The sequence below is a fragment of the Epinephelus fuscoguttatus genome, linkage group LG16, assembly GCF_011397635.1.
Source record: "Epinephelus fuscoguttatus linkage group LG16, E.fuscoguttatus.final_Chr_v1".
In the NCBI taxonomy this organism is placed as follows: Eukaryota; Metazoa; Chordata; class Actinopteri; order Perciformes; family Serranidae; genus Epinephelus; species Epinephelus fuscoguttatus.
In genome coordinates this window covers 15,455,702-15,473,143 of record NC_064767.1, presented here as the reverse complement: position 1 = coordinate 15,473,143, position 17,442 = coordinate 15,455,702, and the positions used below count along the sequence as shown (strand labels likewise).

General features: G+C 41.4%; 1 protein-coding gene across 2 annotated transcripts in view; it reads left to right on the top strand.

The window, feature by feature from the left end:
• Nucleotides 1–5,678: 5,678 nt before the first annotated feature.
• LOC125903086 (regulator of G-protein signaling 7) overlaps nucleotides 5,679–17,442 on the top strand; it is a 78,616-nt gene continuing 66,852 nt past the window's right edge. The window contains exons 1-2 of one of the 2 annotated variants that reach the window (XM_049599753.1): nucleotides 5,679–5,906; nucleotides 6,893–7,011. In XM_049599753.1, the coding sequence (XP_049455710.1) occupies nucleotides 6,934–7,011 (78 nt within the window). In that variant the 5' untranslated portion in view covers nucleotides 5,679–5,906; nucleotides 6,893–6,933. Of the gene's footprint in view, nucleotides 5,907–5,988; nucleotides 6,070–6,892; nucleotides 7,012–17,442 lie in introns of those variants that run through there. The other variant, XM_049599754.1, reaches the window with a different exon arrangement.

Sequence of the window (17,442 nt, the reverse complement as noted above, 5' to 3'; positions counted from 1 at the left end):
CCTGTATGGCCCTCATTGCATTCACAGCATTAGAGAAGTGTCACTCTGCTGAATGAGTTACTCCAACGTCACTCTTATGACTGATGTCTGACCTTTAAAGAACATATTTGAATTAGACAGACCCAACTATGCTGTAAGCTTCAGTAATTAGATGCTGATATCTTTGCACTCTAGTGATTAAAGCCATACAGTAAAATATTGAACAACTTGACCTAACATTGCTTTGAGTAAAAGGTTGTTGCTGGTGAATAATGAGCTGTAACTGGGCTGAAACAGCATTTAAAAATATGATGTAGTGGGTGCTAAAATGTGTTGAAACTGAATGTAATTAACAAAAATACACAAAATATTGATTTAAAAGAGAAATTTTCAGATAAAATACAGAGCAGTAATAAATGTCCCCAAATTTGATAAGGGAAATAAAAGTGCAGCTGAGAATATAATCAATCAAAGGTGCAGGAGAATAAGAAAGTCTTTAATTTAGATTTTAATGTGACTACAATTGTATTTAGGATCATCAGGATGCTGGTTCATTCTGTCTGCAGCATAGTTAATCCAACACGGTGTTTGGTTTTCACTTTAGGCACTTGTCGCTGACTGATTCCTAAAGATCTAAGGAACCTGCTCGGTTTATATTCTTCAAGCATATCAGAGATGTATTTTGGCCCTGAGCCATTAAGTGATTCATAAACTAACGCCAGCACTTTAAAAGTTGTTCCATATCTTACAGGACGCTAGTGTAAAGATGTAAGAATGGTTCCTCTGGCCGCATCCTGAAAGGGTCTGCAGGGATCTGCTGGGCAAACCAAACAAGGGGCCGTTGCTAACGTCCACCCCGCTGAGATGAAGGCGTGAACAAGTTTCTCTAAATCTTTTATCAACATTGAACTTCTAATATTTTCTATTTGTAGGAGGATAAAAGAATGCAGTTGCTGCCTTGATGTGACCGCTGAAGCCCAAACATGATTTGATCATAACACCTACATTTCCTGCAGTTGTTTTTTCCAGCATTAGTCTGTCAGTCCATTTGTATGCATGAAGTGAGTTTCTAGTTTGCAGGATAATGGGATTTCACCTACAGGGGGCCTAAAAAAAGGGTTACATAAAGAACTGATGTCATAGTGACGGGCTCTGAACCACGATTGCATATGCCAACAACATAGCCTCTGCCTTATATACAACCTAAACCAACTGAAGACTAAAGCAGACAGCCATACCTCGTTTTCGTCTATCAAAGGCTGCACTAGTCTCCTTAAGCACAGCCTGACACTCCTCCTGACTCAGATGAAAGATCAGAGCAGTCTTAAGCAAGTCGAGCCAGAATGAAAGTCAAAAACTAAACTGACATGTATGACGTTGTTAAACTGAGCTGAAGGAACTTTCTCAATCCTCTCCCAATAAAATTAAAATCTGAGATGGCTGTTTTTAGTATGGAAGCAGTATCTAGGTTGCACGTTTTTAAGGATGAATCAAATGACTTTGGAAAACTGCCTGATAGGAGTGACCCATTTGCAGCACATCCAGTTCTTTAAAAAAAAAAAGCCACAGCACACAGACAGATGATTATCATAACAGACGATAAGAAAACAAGGAAAATAATGCAAAGCTAAGATGAAATATGGATGTCAGTTGACACAGCGTCCCCCGAGGCTGTAACATCTAATGCTGTTTGGCTTGATAACCGTTTATCTTCACAAAGAACATCCATGATGGTTATACATTATTGTCATTCTGACATTGCAGCTTGCAGGGAAACTGAGTGGACTGGATGTTTTTGTCCATCTTGCAGAGAGCTTCGGTCCCAAGAGAGCAAAGGGGAAGACAGAAGACACGTAAATATACAGGCAGATACAGTACATAGGGAGGAGGGTCACATCTGTCATCTTTCACGCCTGGACTGCTGCATACCTCAAAGCCACAGACTGCAACAAATTAAGATAGTTTCTATTTTTTTTTAAAAATCTATTTATATCTGCATCATTGGGTGCATTAAATCACAGAAACTCATATCTTCTAACATTTTCTTTCATCTGCAGTCAGTTCGGTGGTAAAGCGTGGTAAAGCTGTAAAATACAAGTGATGAATTTGAGTGAAATAAACAATTTCATGCAGGTGAAACATTAATTTTCAGCTCCTTTGCATGCCCGCAACTGCTCCTCTTCATGAAATAAATGCTAATCTGGTTTCTTTGGGTATTGTAGCTCTCTGGCCTTGATGTTTGTTTACTGCTGTTTCATATTTAAAGCCAAAAACAAGCAAAACTTTCAACCTGATCTCTTAATTTTGCAAATAATTTCCCCTTTTGCTCTTCACCTCCGCACATTTCATCCGCGGGAGTTTTAATGAAAACAGCTGATCATTTTAAGTAATTGATTAAGCACAACAACTGTGGATCAGTATTTATGCTAATCATCGGTAGCTGATTATTTTTGTTTGTTAAAACTGCAACCTTGTTAAGTATTTAAAAAAAGTAATGTCACAGCACAAAGTGTCAATAAGCCTTATCATGCCTCATCAATAAGGCACATGTGAACTATAGTCATGCAGAGAACATGTCAGGTATATAAGGTGTCACTACTCTGTCTATAACGGTTGTCATGACGGACCCGGATTGTGTGCATTGATACACCATTAGAGCAGTCTGACAGGGAGAAAGTGACATCACATTACATGTCATGTGGATTCCACACCTGTTCACGTATAGTGGTCACTACAGTGGACAGCTATTTAAAAGACATTCTCTTGTACATGCATGAGATTTGATGCTGTAGTTGCATTTAAGGCCCAATCCCAATAACCCCCCTTGTCCACTACCCCTTAGCCCTTGGCCCTACCCCTTGGCCCTCGAAATGAAGCAATGAGGGGTAGGGGTTGAAATCTTTCCCTAGGAATTGGGACACCACTCACTATGTCACCGCGTCGGTTATGTTCACGCATACGTCGTCGTCGTCGTCATCCTCTGCTTATCTGGGTCCGGGTCGTGGGGGCAGCAGCCTCAGCAAGGAAGCCCAGACAGTCCTCTCCCCAGCCACTTCCATCAGCTCTTGAAGGCGCAGGGAAGCAACCCTTTCGTCTACTGGGGTAAACCCCAACGTACAGGCAGAGAGTCTGGGGGCTATCAGAAAGCTCACCCCGGCCCTCCGCCTCTCACCCGGAGCAACTCAAGCGAAGGAGAGAGTCCAACCCCTCTCAAGGACTAGGGTTCCAGAGCCAGAACTATGTGTCGAGGTGAGGCCGACTATATCTAGCCGGTAGCGCTCAGCCTACGGCTGGGCCCGGCCAGACCCCATGGGCGAAGGCCTGACCACCAGGCGCTCGCCCACGGGCCCCAACCCCAGGCCTGGCTCCAGGGCGGGGCCCCGGTAACCCTCCGGGCCGGGTACACGTATCCTTGATCATAACCATCATGAAGGGTCTTTTGAACCGTTCTTCGTCTGACCCTTCGCCCAGAACCAATCTGCCATGGGAAACCCTACCAGGGGCAAAATGCCCCCGACAGCATAGCTCCTAGGGTCATTAGGGCACTCAAACTCCTCCACCACGATAAGGTGACGGTTCTTGGAGGAGTTTCACGCATACGTAACTTTTTTAAACAGGAATCTACATTTCCTACCGGCATCTACAATGGATTCCCCAGTTGAGTTCATCCTACCGATCTCGTTTGCTGTATTCATCATGCTTCGTTTGATGAACGACAGACGACGAAATGATATGAACGACAAGGGACTTCTGCTAGCTAGCTAACCAGCTAACATTACGAGGCAGCATAGTTATACTAGCTGGTGTGGTATTGTATTGTGAGAAATCCGACAAATTTGCAGAACAGGACAGATGACAGAGGCCAGTCGACAGTAACGTTAGCTAGCTGACTAGCTTTCTGTCAACTCCAATCTGAATAGCAATAAAAAATTGTTATACCATTCTCTACACAAATACACAGTTATTCAAAAACATTTTTACAAAAGTTCCATGTTTATTTGTGAAATTATACATACATGTATGAACTCTTTTCCCCGTCTCTTGCTCGGTGGTAGCCATGGCAACGTCTACCCCTCGCTGGCAAGTCAGCATCTGAAATCCCTTACTCCAAAGGGCTAGTTTCATACCCACTACTCCTTGTTATGCCCCCTACCTCTACACGCAAAAAGGAATTACGACACCCCTACCCCTCGCGGGAATGCGCAAATCTAGGGGTAGGGCCAAGGGGTAGGGCTAAGGAGGGGCATTGGGGCGGGCCCTAAGTCACTACAGTATAGAGTGTCATGCCATACACCGCCCCCTACTGCCCAGGTGTGGTCAGTGCAACACAACTCTCTCAAAACCAATATGGCCGACGGAATGCAAGAAATGTTGTGCAGCTCAAGAAAATCTTGCCAGTCCTCCTATAATAGGAGACCCTGGTGGGTACATAAAATCTGATAACATCAAGTAACATCAAAGTAGTGATAGAGTTGTTTAATTTTCCAAATATTGATTACATGTTGTGAGGAAATTTCAATTAATCATCTTAATCATTTCAACTACAATTGTTACTGCAACTATGTTGTTCTTGAAAATACTTCATCTGCAGTGACTTTTTGGGGGGCTGTAAATCAACTGATTTAAGGTAATGTACAGTTTTTGTAACAGAAACAATATTTTGACAATATTTTTGCAGAAAATGTGCATTGGACAAATGACATAGTTCAACAAGAAGAAGTTGGTGGGGGGCTGAGAACGGGAGAGCAAGGTTCAACGCTTTTGCATGGCATTTAACAGTATTAGAATTTTTTTTTAAAAAAAAGAACACACAAGTTTGACATCATTAAAATATATTTTATAGTTTTACATGATATATATATTTTGATTGGTTTATATACTTTTTTGTTTAAAACTTAAATGTGAAAATTCATTAAAGACATAATAAAAAATTAAACGCGTGCTGTCCACCTGAGTGGACATGTGATCAACTCCTTGAAAAATGCATGTTTAAAAAATTAACTTCATAATTTGTTTTCATGCCTTATGAGGAATACATACACTTAAGACAAAAAAATCTTGACTGAGGTCGTAATAATTCATGCATGAAAGGGTTAAGGACAGCAGTGTAGGATCTTGCTCATATCAGTTTTTGTATCCCTTTACAAAAATAGCAATATGTAAATATAAAAGTCCTGCATTACAAATTCCCCTTAAAAGTTTGCAGCAAAATGTACTTAAAGTACAAAAGTATCACTGTGCAGGCAAGATGACCTCTGTCAGTGTTAGTTATATAATTGGATAAGAGCCTACTGATACATTATCATGTCAGCAGCACTTTAATGTTGGAACAGGCTGCGATGGAGCTAATTTTATATGCTGCTGGGTGGTTTCATTTACTGCATAACTGCCTTGAATCATATGCTCTTTGTAGGTTAGAAGTTGCATTATATCCAAGACAGTTTCTTCCCCTCGTTCAGAAGAAACCTGAAAATAAAGCCAGTGCTATATCCTGTCCCTTCTTGACCTTTGAAGAAGATTGCAGTTGCTTAAATATTGATATACTGCAAGTCTATTCTATCTTGACTTTGTTGTGCACACCACTGCGGTGCATAGCGGCACAATTTGAGCTGGTAAAATATCTGTATGTCTCCAAAACGGGTTGTAATTTATTCCTCACACGCGATTGGCCACGGATCGATGCGCGTTCCCGGCGCTCCGAGGAGGCGCGCCCGTGCTTCTGAGCATCGTTTGGAGAAGAGGAGAGGAGATATAGAGACAGAGAGCTGTACCACACCAAGTGTCCGCCGAATGTTTGCCTCTTCCCGCTGCCAATGAACAATCCTCGCATTCCTATGTGTGCCAGTTGACATCCTGAACGCGAAGGACCAGGCTTCCACCTCTGCAAGGATTCAGGACTCCTATAAGCGGGTTGCGCGTTTTTTCAGGTAAGCCCCCCCCCCTCATCCTCCTCCTCCTCATCCTCCTCCTTCTCCTCCGGTGACCGATGTCGCTGTGTTGTCTGTGTATTTACGCGCTATTCGTGGACGACAACGGGCGCGGGCGTTTTGCGGTAGCTGTCCAAGGTGCTGAAACGGGCAGTGGCTTGTGGTAAGAAAAACACACTGTAGTAGAGATGACGGCCTCATCTTAGGAGCAGGTTTCATGACTTCGCTGTTTGCATGCTATAGGCTATTTAGTGTGCAGACTAAACCTCCCAAGGATGTCGTGTGGGTGTCGTATGGGGAGCACAGGATGATGGAGCTGTAACGTGCATACGGTATCCGTTACATTTGCACAGTCTTGCACGTTTTGACTATGGCTGCTCTATCCGAATGGATGTAGTATCTAAGCTGCATTGTACCTCCTCCAGGGACGGTGTGTGCGTGTCTCTCTCTCTCTCTCTCTCTCTCTCTCTCTCTCTCTGTTTTTTATACTGCATTTACTGTTGTCAGGGTCCGGGTCTTCACCTCACAGTATCTTGCTATTGCAATCTTAGGATGCTAAGTAGGTGCCATGTAAGACTCGAGGATTGCAACTGAGTCCTCTGATGTCAACAAACAGTAGAAAAAATATTTATCACAGGTTTCTGTGCACAAAGAATCAATCTGAGAAATGGTACCAATCTCTGCTTTTCAAGTTGAACTTGTGCCTCACTCACTGGGAATCCACATTGTACCAGTAACCATAGCTTGTGCAAATTCTACCCCCTTTCTTTAAAAAATGTCCTTGTCAAGACCTTGTGAAATGTGAACACGTGTAGCCAGATTGGAGCTCTGAAGATGTGTTTCATGAGGGAAATGTCAAATATGTTGAGAGGTGATCCAGGCCAAAAGTTATGTAAATTGTTCTCTTCTTGGCAAGGTGAGGGCAAGTCATGTTCAGGCTCTATTGTTCTTCTGATGGACCAAAATATCCATTCTGTCCGCAACAGGAGCACCTGACATTTCCTGTGGCAGATTTACTTACTGGATCATGGCACAGACCAACAGTGGTGGGCAGGGGACCAACGGGGTAGCGGATGAGTCCCCCAACATGATAGTGTACAGAAAGGTAAGGGAGCTGCTATTTTTAGTCTGCACGTGTGTGTGAGTGTGTGTGTTTGCGAGTGTGTGAGCGCGTCTCTCTTGCATTAATTTGCTTGACGATGAGCTGTGCAATGGAAATTGGTAATACTAATGGCAAGACAGTCGTTCTTGTGCCATGGTTGATTTAGGATCGTGATGCTACATCGACTTGATGAGAGCACGGAGAGAACATGCAATTTTTTTCTCTCACAACATGCATGACATGCAAGTAGATTCAGAGGATGCACACACAAACACACACACACACACACACACACACACACACACACAGAGGGTGAGACACCCTGGTATGCACACATTTTCCAGTTAAGTTAAACCATCAGCTTTTATTGCTAACATGTCGGAGGATGGATTTTTAACTGACTGACATTAATGGAACCAAAAGGAAGCCACAGGCTTTTTCACCATTGTTCATTACACTGCTAGTGGTGTATGTCTTCACTGTTAAATCTGCTCCTACATTAGAGAATTAGAGAAAGGGAGGGGAGTGAACTGGCCCACTGCTGAGACACCTTAATCCAGGACTGCTCCCAACATCAAACAGATTAATACAATAATAATCTGCGGGGAAGACAACATTTGTTTACTTCGAGGCTTGGGGTCTAATTATAGTTTCTTTTAGAGACTTGAGATATATATATATACACTGTATACAAGGCTGTGTGCACTGCTCCGCATGTGCACTTCTTTAAAGGTCCAGTGTTGAGAATTTAGGAGGATGTATAGGCAGACATGGAATATGATATAATAAGTAGGTTGTCTTTAGTGTATAATCACCTGAAAATAAGTAACACTGTGTCACAGTTACCTTAGAATGAGCCATTCAAATCTACATAGGGAGTGGGTCCTCATTCATAGGCTGTGTCTGATATCACTACTCACTTTATAGTCCACTATATAGTAAGTTTGCCATTTTATAGTGTTGTCCAAATGTGTAGTGGGAATTATTATACCCTATATAGTGTAATAAACTGTCTATTTAATGTGTAGTCGTTGGTCCCTGAAGAGATAAAAATAAATTAGCAACTGTTCATCTTCAGTGCTTAACAGTTACTGTACAGAGCAGGGCTAGTAACGCTAGCTAAAGTTAGCGAGCTGGTTTGCTGCTAGTTCTATTTTGTGCAGTAATGTCGTAATGCATAACGTTATACATTAAATTCACAAGTTAATACGTGACTGGCTGGCAAAACAAACTTCAACACAGCAAAAGTTAAACAGAAAATGACTTACGTTAGTAGGACAGGTTGCAGTCACACTTAATGTGAGCAGAGCAGAGCATCTTAACACAACACAAACTGCCACAAAGCACTTTGTAATGTTATTTATCGATTTGGGGAAAATACGCTAAGTGTAATTTCATGTTTACGCATGTTGGTACGTGTTACGGATGGTTCACAAGCTGAGGTTGATATAACGTTTTAATTTTGCGTCAGCAATCACGTAATTATCGGCACCGAGAAAATAACCTGAGTAGTGTCCAGAAGTGTTCTTTCATCCTGCAGGTGAGTTCACTATATAGCGCTATAGAGTATAGAGTGGGTAGTAGTGAATGATTTCAGACACAGCCATAGAGTCTGCCATGATGCACTGCCATGTTTCTACAGTAGCCCAGAATGGCCAAACACTGGTTCTGGATAGGGCCATTTGCATTTGTGCATCAGCCACCATAGTTAGCTGCCACTCAGTGACAAGCAGCATCTGAAAAATACTTCTAATTCATTTTTTTTTATGTGAAATTATTCAGTGTTTTTACCGGTTTAAATCACGGGCTCTATTTGTTTTGGAGAGGAAAATAGTTACGATAATAGTACGGATAATTCAACTTCTGGTAAGAACCTCCTAAAATGCCAGGATCTTTAGCAGATGCTGGGCTAACAGTCTGTCTGTGATGTGCTGATCAGCGTTGGAAAAACACTGATATGTAACTTAAAACTGCTTTACTAAGTGCTTTTACTGGTTTTAATCACCAGGGGTCTCATTTATAGACATTGCATACGCACAAAACAAGGCCTGAAAGAAGCGTATGCCACTTCCCCCGCAAAAGTTGTAATGTATAAAAACTTGACGGGAGAAACTTTGACCCACGCTTATTACCATTTTGGAGACAGGAAACTGGCCTGATTGTAGGTATTACTGAATATTTTTTAGGCACATTTTTGGCTTTTGTCCATATGTACATTTTTAGTATGGATCCTAAGCAGTGTTTTAAAAATGAGACCCCTGGTCTGTTTGTTTTCGAGAGGAACAGACCTCTGCAAATAATTTCTCTCCTGGTAATATCCTCCTGAACAGTAAACACTTGAAGGAATTCTAACCAGCTGGTTACAGTCCTCACTGCTAAATGCCACTAAATCTTACACACTGGACCTTTAATATTAACCTATAAATAAACCGTTCTGAAAATTGCTTTTGCTACATCAGGGGAGGCTCCTGCTTCCTGGTGGTGCTGCTACTGTCTTATAGTGAGGGTATTTTCGTGATGCTGTGCCTATTACATTTCTTCCAATGCCTAATTCACTTTCCCAGGTATGATAATTCCATAATCAAGTGTGGCTAGATTCTAGCTTATGGTGTCCTGCAAATACATGAAACACCTACAGTATCACACCCCAGCCAACAACAGCTGTATGTGCGTGAACGTTGCCTGACGGACAGTGTAATGTTTTACTTTGCTCTCAGATGCACCAATGAAGTGATCATTTTCTCATCTTACTTGTGGATGACTCAAGCGTTGAGTGAATTTCTTCATTTCATTCTCTTCACCCTTCAGCGAATGCTCCCATTCCATCTGCGACAGCATCTGCACACCAGGAAGAGGATACGCTTAGCATGATATCATAGATTGACGGTCTTTTATAGCACTCACAGCGTGTTAGGCAATATTACTGCCAGTGTGGGACAAGATTTGCTGGAAGTGGCGCTATGTTCATCGCAGGAAGGTTTCAGAAAGGTTGCCTTTTATTTTTCAAGCCGCAATTTTCAGGATCTTCCTGATGCAGGATGACTGGCTCAGATTGTTCATAAAGTAGGCCAAATATCAAGGATAATGAAGATGGATGAACGCGACTGGTTTTGTCATTCTTTGTAATTTTAATTTGTGGAGACAGAGAAGGAAATTATGCCTCAAATTTCATTTTAATATGAAACAGTATCAGAACATGCTAAGGCAGGAAAACTAGTTGCATCCTGTATATTAAATATTGATTAGAGGTCTTCCTACAGATTCAATTACATGTGATTCCTCTTCCTTTTTCCTGTTATTGATCTGAAAGTCCTGCTTTTTCCATCAAGCCATGAAGGATCTGTACAACCAAGTATGCTAATAAGAAAAGCATCCATACCCCATGTGTTTACTTTGCAGCTCTCACTTAAAGCAACCAGCCTTAAATGTTCGTTTTTCATTTCTTCCAAATAAGTAGCCAAAAAAAGGATCTTAGACTTAAGGAGCTGTTTGTTCTCAGATGTTTGGTCAGATTAATAAGTTAGTGATGAAGCTTTCCTGCATCATCCAATTCCTCACTTCTCAACACTTGACCACACATGGCCGCAGCTTGGCTGTGTACACTGACTGACCTAGATACACTGCAGAATGAAAGAACATGGTGAAGGCAGCGAGGATGAAATTGTGTTTCTGGAGTGGGTTTTAATTCAGAACTGCCATTGGGAGAGCGCTGTCTGTTAGACGTGTGGTTACCGCCAGGATGAACAGGTGCCCCAAATGCTTTTAAGATGGAGATGACTTGGCAGAGGTGTTGCAACCCACATTGACTGGGCAGCGCTAAGATGAGTTCTCAAGTGGAAAAACATGCTTTTATATTCTGTTTTGCTGCTCAGACATCTTGTGCAGAAATAGCATGAGTACACAGTGAAAACTCTGTGCGAAATGTTGATGTGAAGCAACTGGCCGCATCTATTTGATAGTTGCTAGTGGTGTATCGTAGTGGAGGGATTATGTAATACGAGCAGAGGGAGCTTTATGGTTGAGGACAGCAGATAGTGGTTTGATAGTCTTTCCACGGGGAGCATAACTACATCCTTTCACTCTCTCAGTCTTTCCCTCTCTCCACCACCCCTCCACTCCTGTCATTAACGTCTTAATGAAAATGGATGGGTGAGCTGAGGTGTTGACCCGCTTGCTGCGGAGATGTGCGCACAGATGTCTGTTTCCCTCAAGGACGCATGCACGACAGCACGTTTTGCGAATGCCCATATAGATATATCGGAAATGTAAATGCATGAGTACACACACAGCATTTAAACTGTGGCATTTGCAGAAACAGATGCACACAGACACACACAGCTGGCTTCCTGACGAACTAATTCATCGACTACAGTCGTCGCTGACCCTGCTAACGAGTTATACGTCAGAGCTCCTTGTTTTTATCAAGAAAAGCCAATAAAATGTTCAGTGGAAAGAGTCAGTGGATATGCACAGCATGTCTGAGGGTCCAGATCATTACTTACCATATAAAAGCTTTTGTGATGTCTTGCTGCTCTCACATTAAACATGTCAGACCTACTGTATGTCATCAAGTGTACAGTATGTGTGAGTGTTTTTTTTTTCATGCCTGCTCACATGTGTGCACCATGAATAATGCTGTGATGCATGTGCAAGCATGTGTGTATGCTGTATGTAGGGCGAATGTTGCTAAGAGAGAGTCGTGAATTTTTTATGCGAGCCTAAAACAGCTCTGGCGAAGTTCATAGCCACTCAGCACGAGGAGGGAACATCTTCTCTCACCAGCCAGCGCTTTGTGTGAGTTTATGTCTCTGTGTGTGTATGTGTGTGTGTGCTGATTGTAATTGAGTGGTGAAATGATTCGATTTAACAGTATCAATAGATATATAAAATATTGATGCTTTTTTACACATTCAGTTCATCCCCACAGTAAAAACAGTAAAAAACAGTAAAAATCTACAGTACACACCAGCCTCGGACAACTTTATTTAGTCTGTGAAAAAATCTCAAGATCAGCACAAAGGCTAAAGAAACATTTAACACCTACCTTTACAACCTCACCTATTCTCACATCTTTTCTCACAGCGCTGCATTTTGGCTTTTCTCCATCACAAGATCCCTGTTGCACAGGAGAAAATGCGAGATATTTCCTGATTGAAACTATTCAGACAAGGCCTTTCAAACAGTGCAACAAAAACATTTAGTTATTTGGTTTTAAATGTATTAATTTAACTATCCACAGGCTGCAAAATTTGACTCTATTTGAGCACTTTAAGAAAAGCATGATTTTTAAGACTTCGTACAAAATAAACTGAATTAAAAATACATTTTTTTGCAGTATATCATAACTGTTGGAGTCTGAGCTTCCTCTGTGGTGTTGTATCTGACAGCTGAGGCACCAGCCCACTCTTATTTACATCTGAGCTGCCGACGGGCATCCAGTAATTGTTCTTCCAGCAGCCAGTTTGGCTTCTGTCTCCATGTAGAGCCATTAACTCTATACTGTATGTGTCTTTATTTATCTATATTTCTGTTCTTTTTTCCCCTCATTGAGCACATGCAACATTGTTTCACTGTCTTATTATCTTCACTTCTTATGGCAGAGTATTGTCTTCAATGCTGGTGCCTACATAAATGTTAACACTGTGCATCTTTGAAGTAATTGGTCCCCTGGTGAAAGTGGTGTATTTTCTGCAGATGGCATTGATGCACAAAGAGTGTATGAATCTGCGGCTAGTATTGTTCATGCACTTTACAGTAGGTGAACAAATAATGTCAGATTGTGGGAAATACAATCAAACATAAAGTATTTATTGTCACTTTTGTGTTATGTTCAGGTAGATATACGACCCGCTACAAGATAAAAAACTAGCATGGAATATAGACAAAAGCTTGTTTGCATATATGAGTAAAAAGTAGCTAGTCCCTGATGAATATATGCTTCAAATCATTATCATTTAACATCATGCAGTTGATTTCATGTCATTAAACTGAATACTGTTACATGTCATGGCTGGGTATTGGTATTTGATATCTTTAAAGTATGGACCGAAATGGCCCAGCACCAAGCAGTTTTAAACTTGTCCTGTCAAACGATGCCTGCATTTGATCATTTTGCATTAGGGAGATCTGATCTCAGACCGTCTTGGCACCACACCGGGTTAGCAAACTTTCTTTTGCTGCTGTCGCCAGTTGCTCCCCTCTGGCAAACGTTCATGCAATGTCTGCTAGCTGCCAGCATTCAACACTGAGCTGTTAAACGGACCCAACAAACTCACACCGACACCAAAACAGCTAGACTTCATCTTTACATCCAATATGTCGGTGAAGATTCTCAGTCATCCAGGTCATGGTAATCATAAGTGCTAATATTGTAGGCAACTTGACTTGCTTGCATTTCTTGAAGACGTTTCGCCTCTCATCCAAGAAGCTTCTAAATGACTGGTGCAAAGTTGCAGGCTATAAACCCTGTGTGGGTGGAACCCTTGCAGAGTCGTAGGGGTCACGTGAGCTCTTAGTTTCAGAGTTGTTAAGGTCACAATGTGAGTTGATGACCCACCTGGCCACCATGTGAGTCGTTAGGGTCAGTTGGGACCAGGGGTGGTTTTCCCACATTTACGATTAGATCCAGTAGTAACTGTTGGGTAACATTAGCCATGTGATGCTAACAGTTAGCCTTGTCACTCTGTGTAGGCGGAATCTCACAACTGTCCCCCTGTGCGGAGCTCACACTCCCACAGCAGCAACCCATATAGTCTGTGGTGTGAAGTCAAGTGCAGTGTATTTGACAAAGTTAGCAGTTCAGCGTGCAAAGATGCCACCAAAACATTGGAAAATGTAGTTTAAAGCCCAGTTAAGATCAAAGATTTGCAACGAGATGAGATGCAACAGGCAACTACTTTCAATGCGCCATTCTGCAACGCTCTAAAAACCTGCCATTCACACCAATGCAACTAGATGAAATGGTGTATCATGTCTATGCAACAACTCGCTATACTTCTGTTCAGATTTCAAGCTTTTCAGGCTTATTTTGTTGCTGAACAGAATTTGTAGTTTCTTAAAATATGAGTGAGGATAGTGACAGTGAGATACTGGCTACAGCTGCATTTGTAGTAATAAAATGGCAAAAATGTAAAGAAACGAGCATCAGATGGACTGTGTTCGTAATAAATACGCCACAATAATATAAATAACCAGCACCGATTAATCAGTCAATCAGAATATATGTGTGGGCAGGGCAAAAGCACATACAGCAAGCACCAGTAGTGACCCAACGTCCGACACTGGCACACCGTGACGACGGAACCATCAGCCAGCTTGAGTCAAGCTCAGACTGTCCAGTTCACACCGCTGCCACTTTTCTCTACAATGTTCGAAAACCGTTTCGTCTCGTTGCGAATCATTGATCTAAACTGGGCTTAACACACCACTCCATTCACATTAAGGGTATCAAATGAAGTACTCTACTGGTATCAGTATCACTTTAAGAGTTCATGTATTAGCACTGGTATTGTTCATTTTCAAACAATACCCAACCCTAGCTACAGTAACTATGTGGTAACATTTTTCAAACAACCAAAGATCTGGCTGTGCATATCTGTTTCTTCGACAGCTCTTGGCTCAAAATAGCTTTTGCATATAACATATAAAACGAATAATTAGGCCAGAGAGATTGTGGTCAATGGTCAAGTGAAAAAGATTATTAACAGTTCTTTATGAGCTTTCCTTCTAACAATGTTAGTATTCTCTGTGTTTTCAGCTGCAGGAAAGTCTGTCCTTCACACTTTTGAAAAGGGTGTTGATGCCATGCTGTGAGATTTGAACCATAACTTCTCCTTAGTGTGACTCAGTAATGAAGTAATGAACAAACAGAAATAGCAAACAGGGCAAAGGTATTAGTGCGTGCTATTGATTTGCCAATTGATGAAGTGGTTGTGTACAAGAGATCATTTTGCAGGAACAAGAGTTTCCCTCTCCTCCCTCTGCATCACTGCAACACAGCTGTTATACAGTATTGTTAGATGATGCAGAACTGCAGATGTTATTAATACACCACGTCTCGGTTTAGACTGCTACTAATTCAGCAGAGATCCTCTTATTCAAAAAGCATTTTTCAATCTAGGCCTAATCTGCATCTGTTAAACCTACCCTATATCAACCGGCCCTGTTATCAATACAATTTCCCAACCATCCTACATTGTTCGTGAGTCATAAAGCGGAGGGGACTGAATACAATTTCAGCTTTTTCGCAGTTGAGAGCCAGATTGAAGGGTTCTTGTACTGCCTGTCTCCCTCAATCTGCAATCAGAAGATCAGGAAGACCGAGAGAAAGAGGGAGAGGGAGAGGGGGTGAGGTGGGATGATCTATAATTGCCAGATCAGAGAGAAATCTTTGTGTGTGAAGTAGGGCTCTTTGTATGTCAGCTTGCCAGCCAGGCGATTTCCCTTCCTGTGTATGGAAACATGCATGTTTTTGCATACACTCTTTAGGGGGAAAGTGTGGGTGTTTGGCAGACGCTCTGGGATGGAAAATGGGCATTTGTGGCTTTGTGTGTTTCAAACTAATCCATTTTGCCTGTATTTGCTGACGTCAATACCTAAACAATGCCAATTAGAGGGGCTGGCATTGGTGACACACGTCACAGTCGGCAGTAGCGTAGTTCTGGTATGTCATCATAACACGGGGGCTGCATCTTATCACAGTGCAACGTATAACTGGCACATCCTACAAACACTGTAACTGACTGGAGGCTCTCTGGATAAAACCAACATGAGAATGCGTACAGTGCAGCTCCTTTGAGTAGTTCATTCTTCTCAGTTCTACATTTGGTCTTAAAAGATATAATGCCAAATAAACTGAAAGACAGGCACACCACGAAGATAGACACTGTAGGTGGCAAAGTTACATCTGTGACTCTTTTATTTACCACAGTATCTGAATAATCATTAAATACTCTTTCCTTGATAGCTTAGCAATTAGTCAGTATTAGTGGCTATTGACATTTAGCATGCTTTGCCTGAATCTATAAACTATCTCAGGCTGGAAGCCAGAGCTATTAAAGTGACACTCTGCAACAGTCTGCAGTGAATTATATCCATACAGTCAGTGAGCAACTATTTTATTATAACAGAAGCAAAAATAGTTTTTTGGCAAAATGTAATGCTTCTTTGCATATGTTTTAGCAGATAAAACATACACAGCCTGCAACTGAAAACATACAGGATTCACTGTCAAAAATTAGCTCTTCATGTTATTCCTATAAGAAATGTGTTTACGCTTTTTGCTTCCTTACCAAGAGTTAGATAAGAGGATCCTTTCCACTCTCACATCAGGCTGTTCTGCCTACCAGCGCCTCTGAAGCTGGCTCATTAACACGTTATATGTGTTTGTACGGATTGAATGAATTAGATATAATGTGCTAATTAGTGAGCTTTGGAGATGCTGGTAGGCAGATTTTGTTTCCAGTCTTTATGCTAAAGTTAAGGCTAATTGGCTGCTGGCTCCGGCTTCATATTGAAATGTGAGAGTGGTGTCAGTCTTTTCATCTAACTCTCAGCAAAAAGGCAAATAAACATATTTCTGATAAGGTAGGTAGAGGCTCTGCTGGTCCATAAACAGTCTTGAATTCATTGTTAAAAGCTTTTTAATAGACATTCAAGACTTTTTTACCCTAAAAGTAAATAAACAGTCATAAATTGGAATTTGTGATGTCTCAATTGCCACAAAAAAATTAGCAAATTTCATTTTATTTTTTGTCAAAATGCGTCGAGCTCCACATGTCTGATGTTACAGATCTTTAAACCTATGACCTGATACTAACTTCTTACTTTAAGCTTGCACTTACCTGTTGGCAAAATGCAGATTAACATAACTCACTCTAATAACCATATTCCTTCATAAAACCTACCCCCGCACAGGACAACAAATACTACTTACCTTTACACTTACCTGCAATGTTTGAATAGGAAAAATATGGCCAAATACAAGCTATGAAAGAAAAGGATTATTTGTCTAAAATCTATCTTAGAATTGGTCAAAAAATATCTTAAAAATGTCTTAAAAGCATTAAATTTTTGTTTCTTTTGCCTTTAGACACCCTGATAAAGCATGACTTCATTGAAGGTTGAGGTTATTGAGTGTTTGTGGTTAAAAAAACAAAACAAAATTCAACATTTACCTCTGTATGAGACAGGATTCAGAGCTGGATCTCCAATCTCAGGGTGCTTTCACACCTGCCCTGTTTGGTTTGGTTTAATCGAACTCAAGTTCATTTGCCCCCTAAGTACAGTTTGTTTGGGCAGGTGTGAACACAGCAATTGCACTCAGGTGCACACCAAAACAACCAGACCAAGACCTTCTTGAAGAGGTGGTCTCGGTCTGGTTACATACAAACTCTGGTGCGGTTCATTTGTGGTGAGAACGTGTTCCTGCCTCGA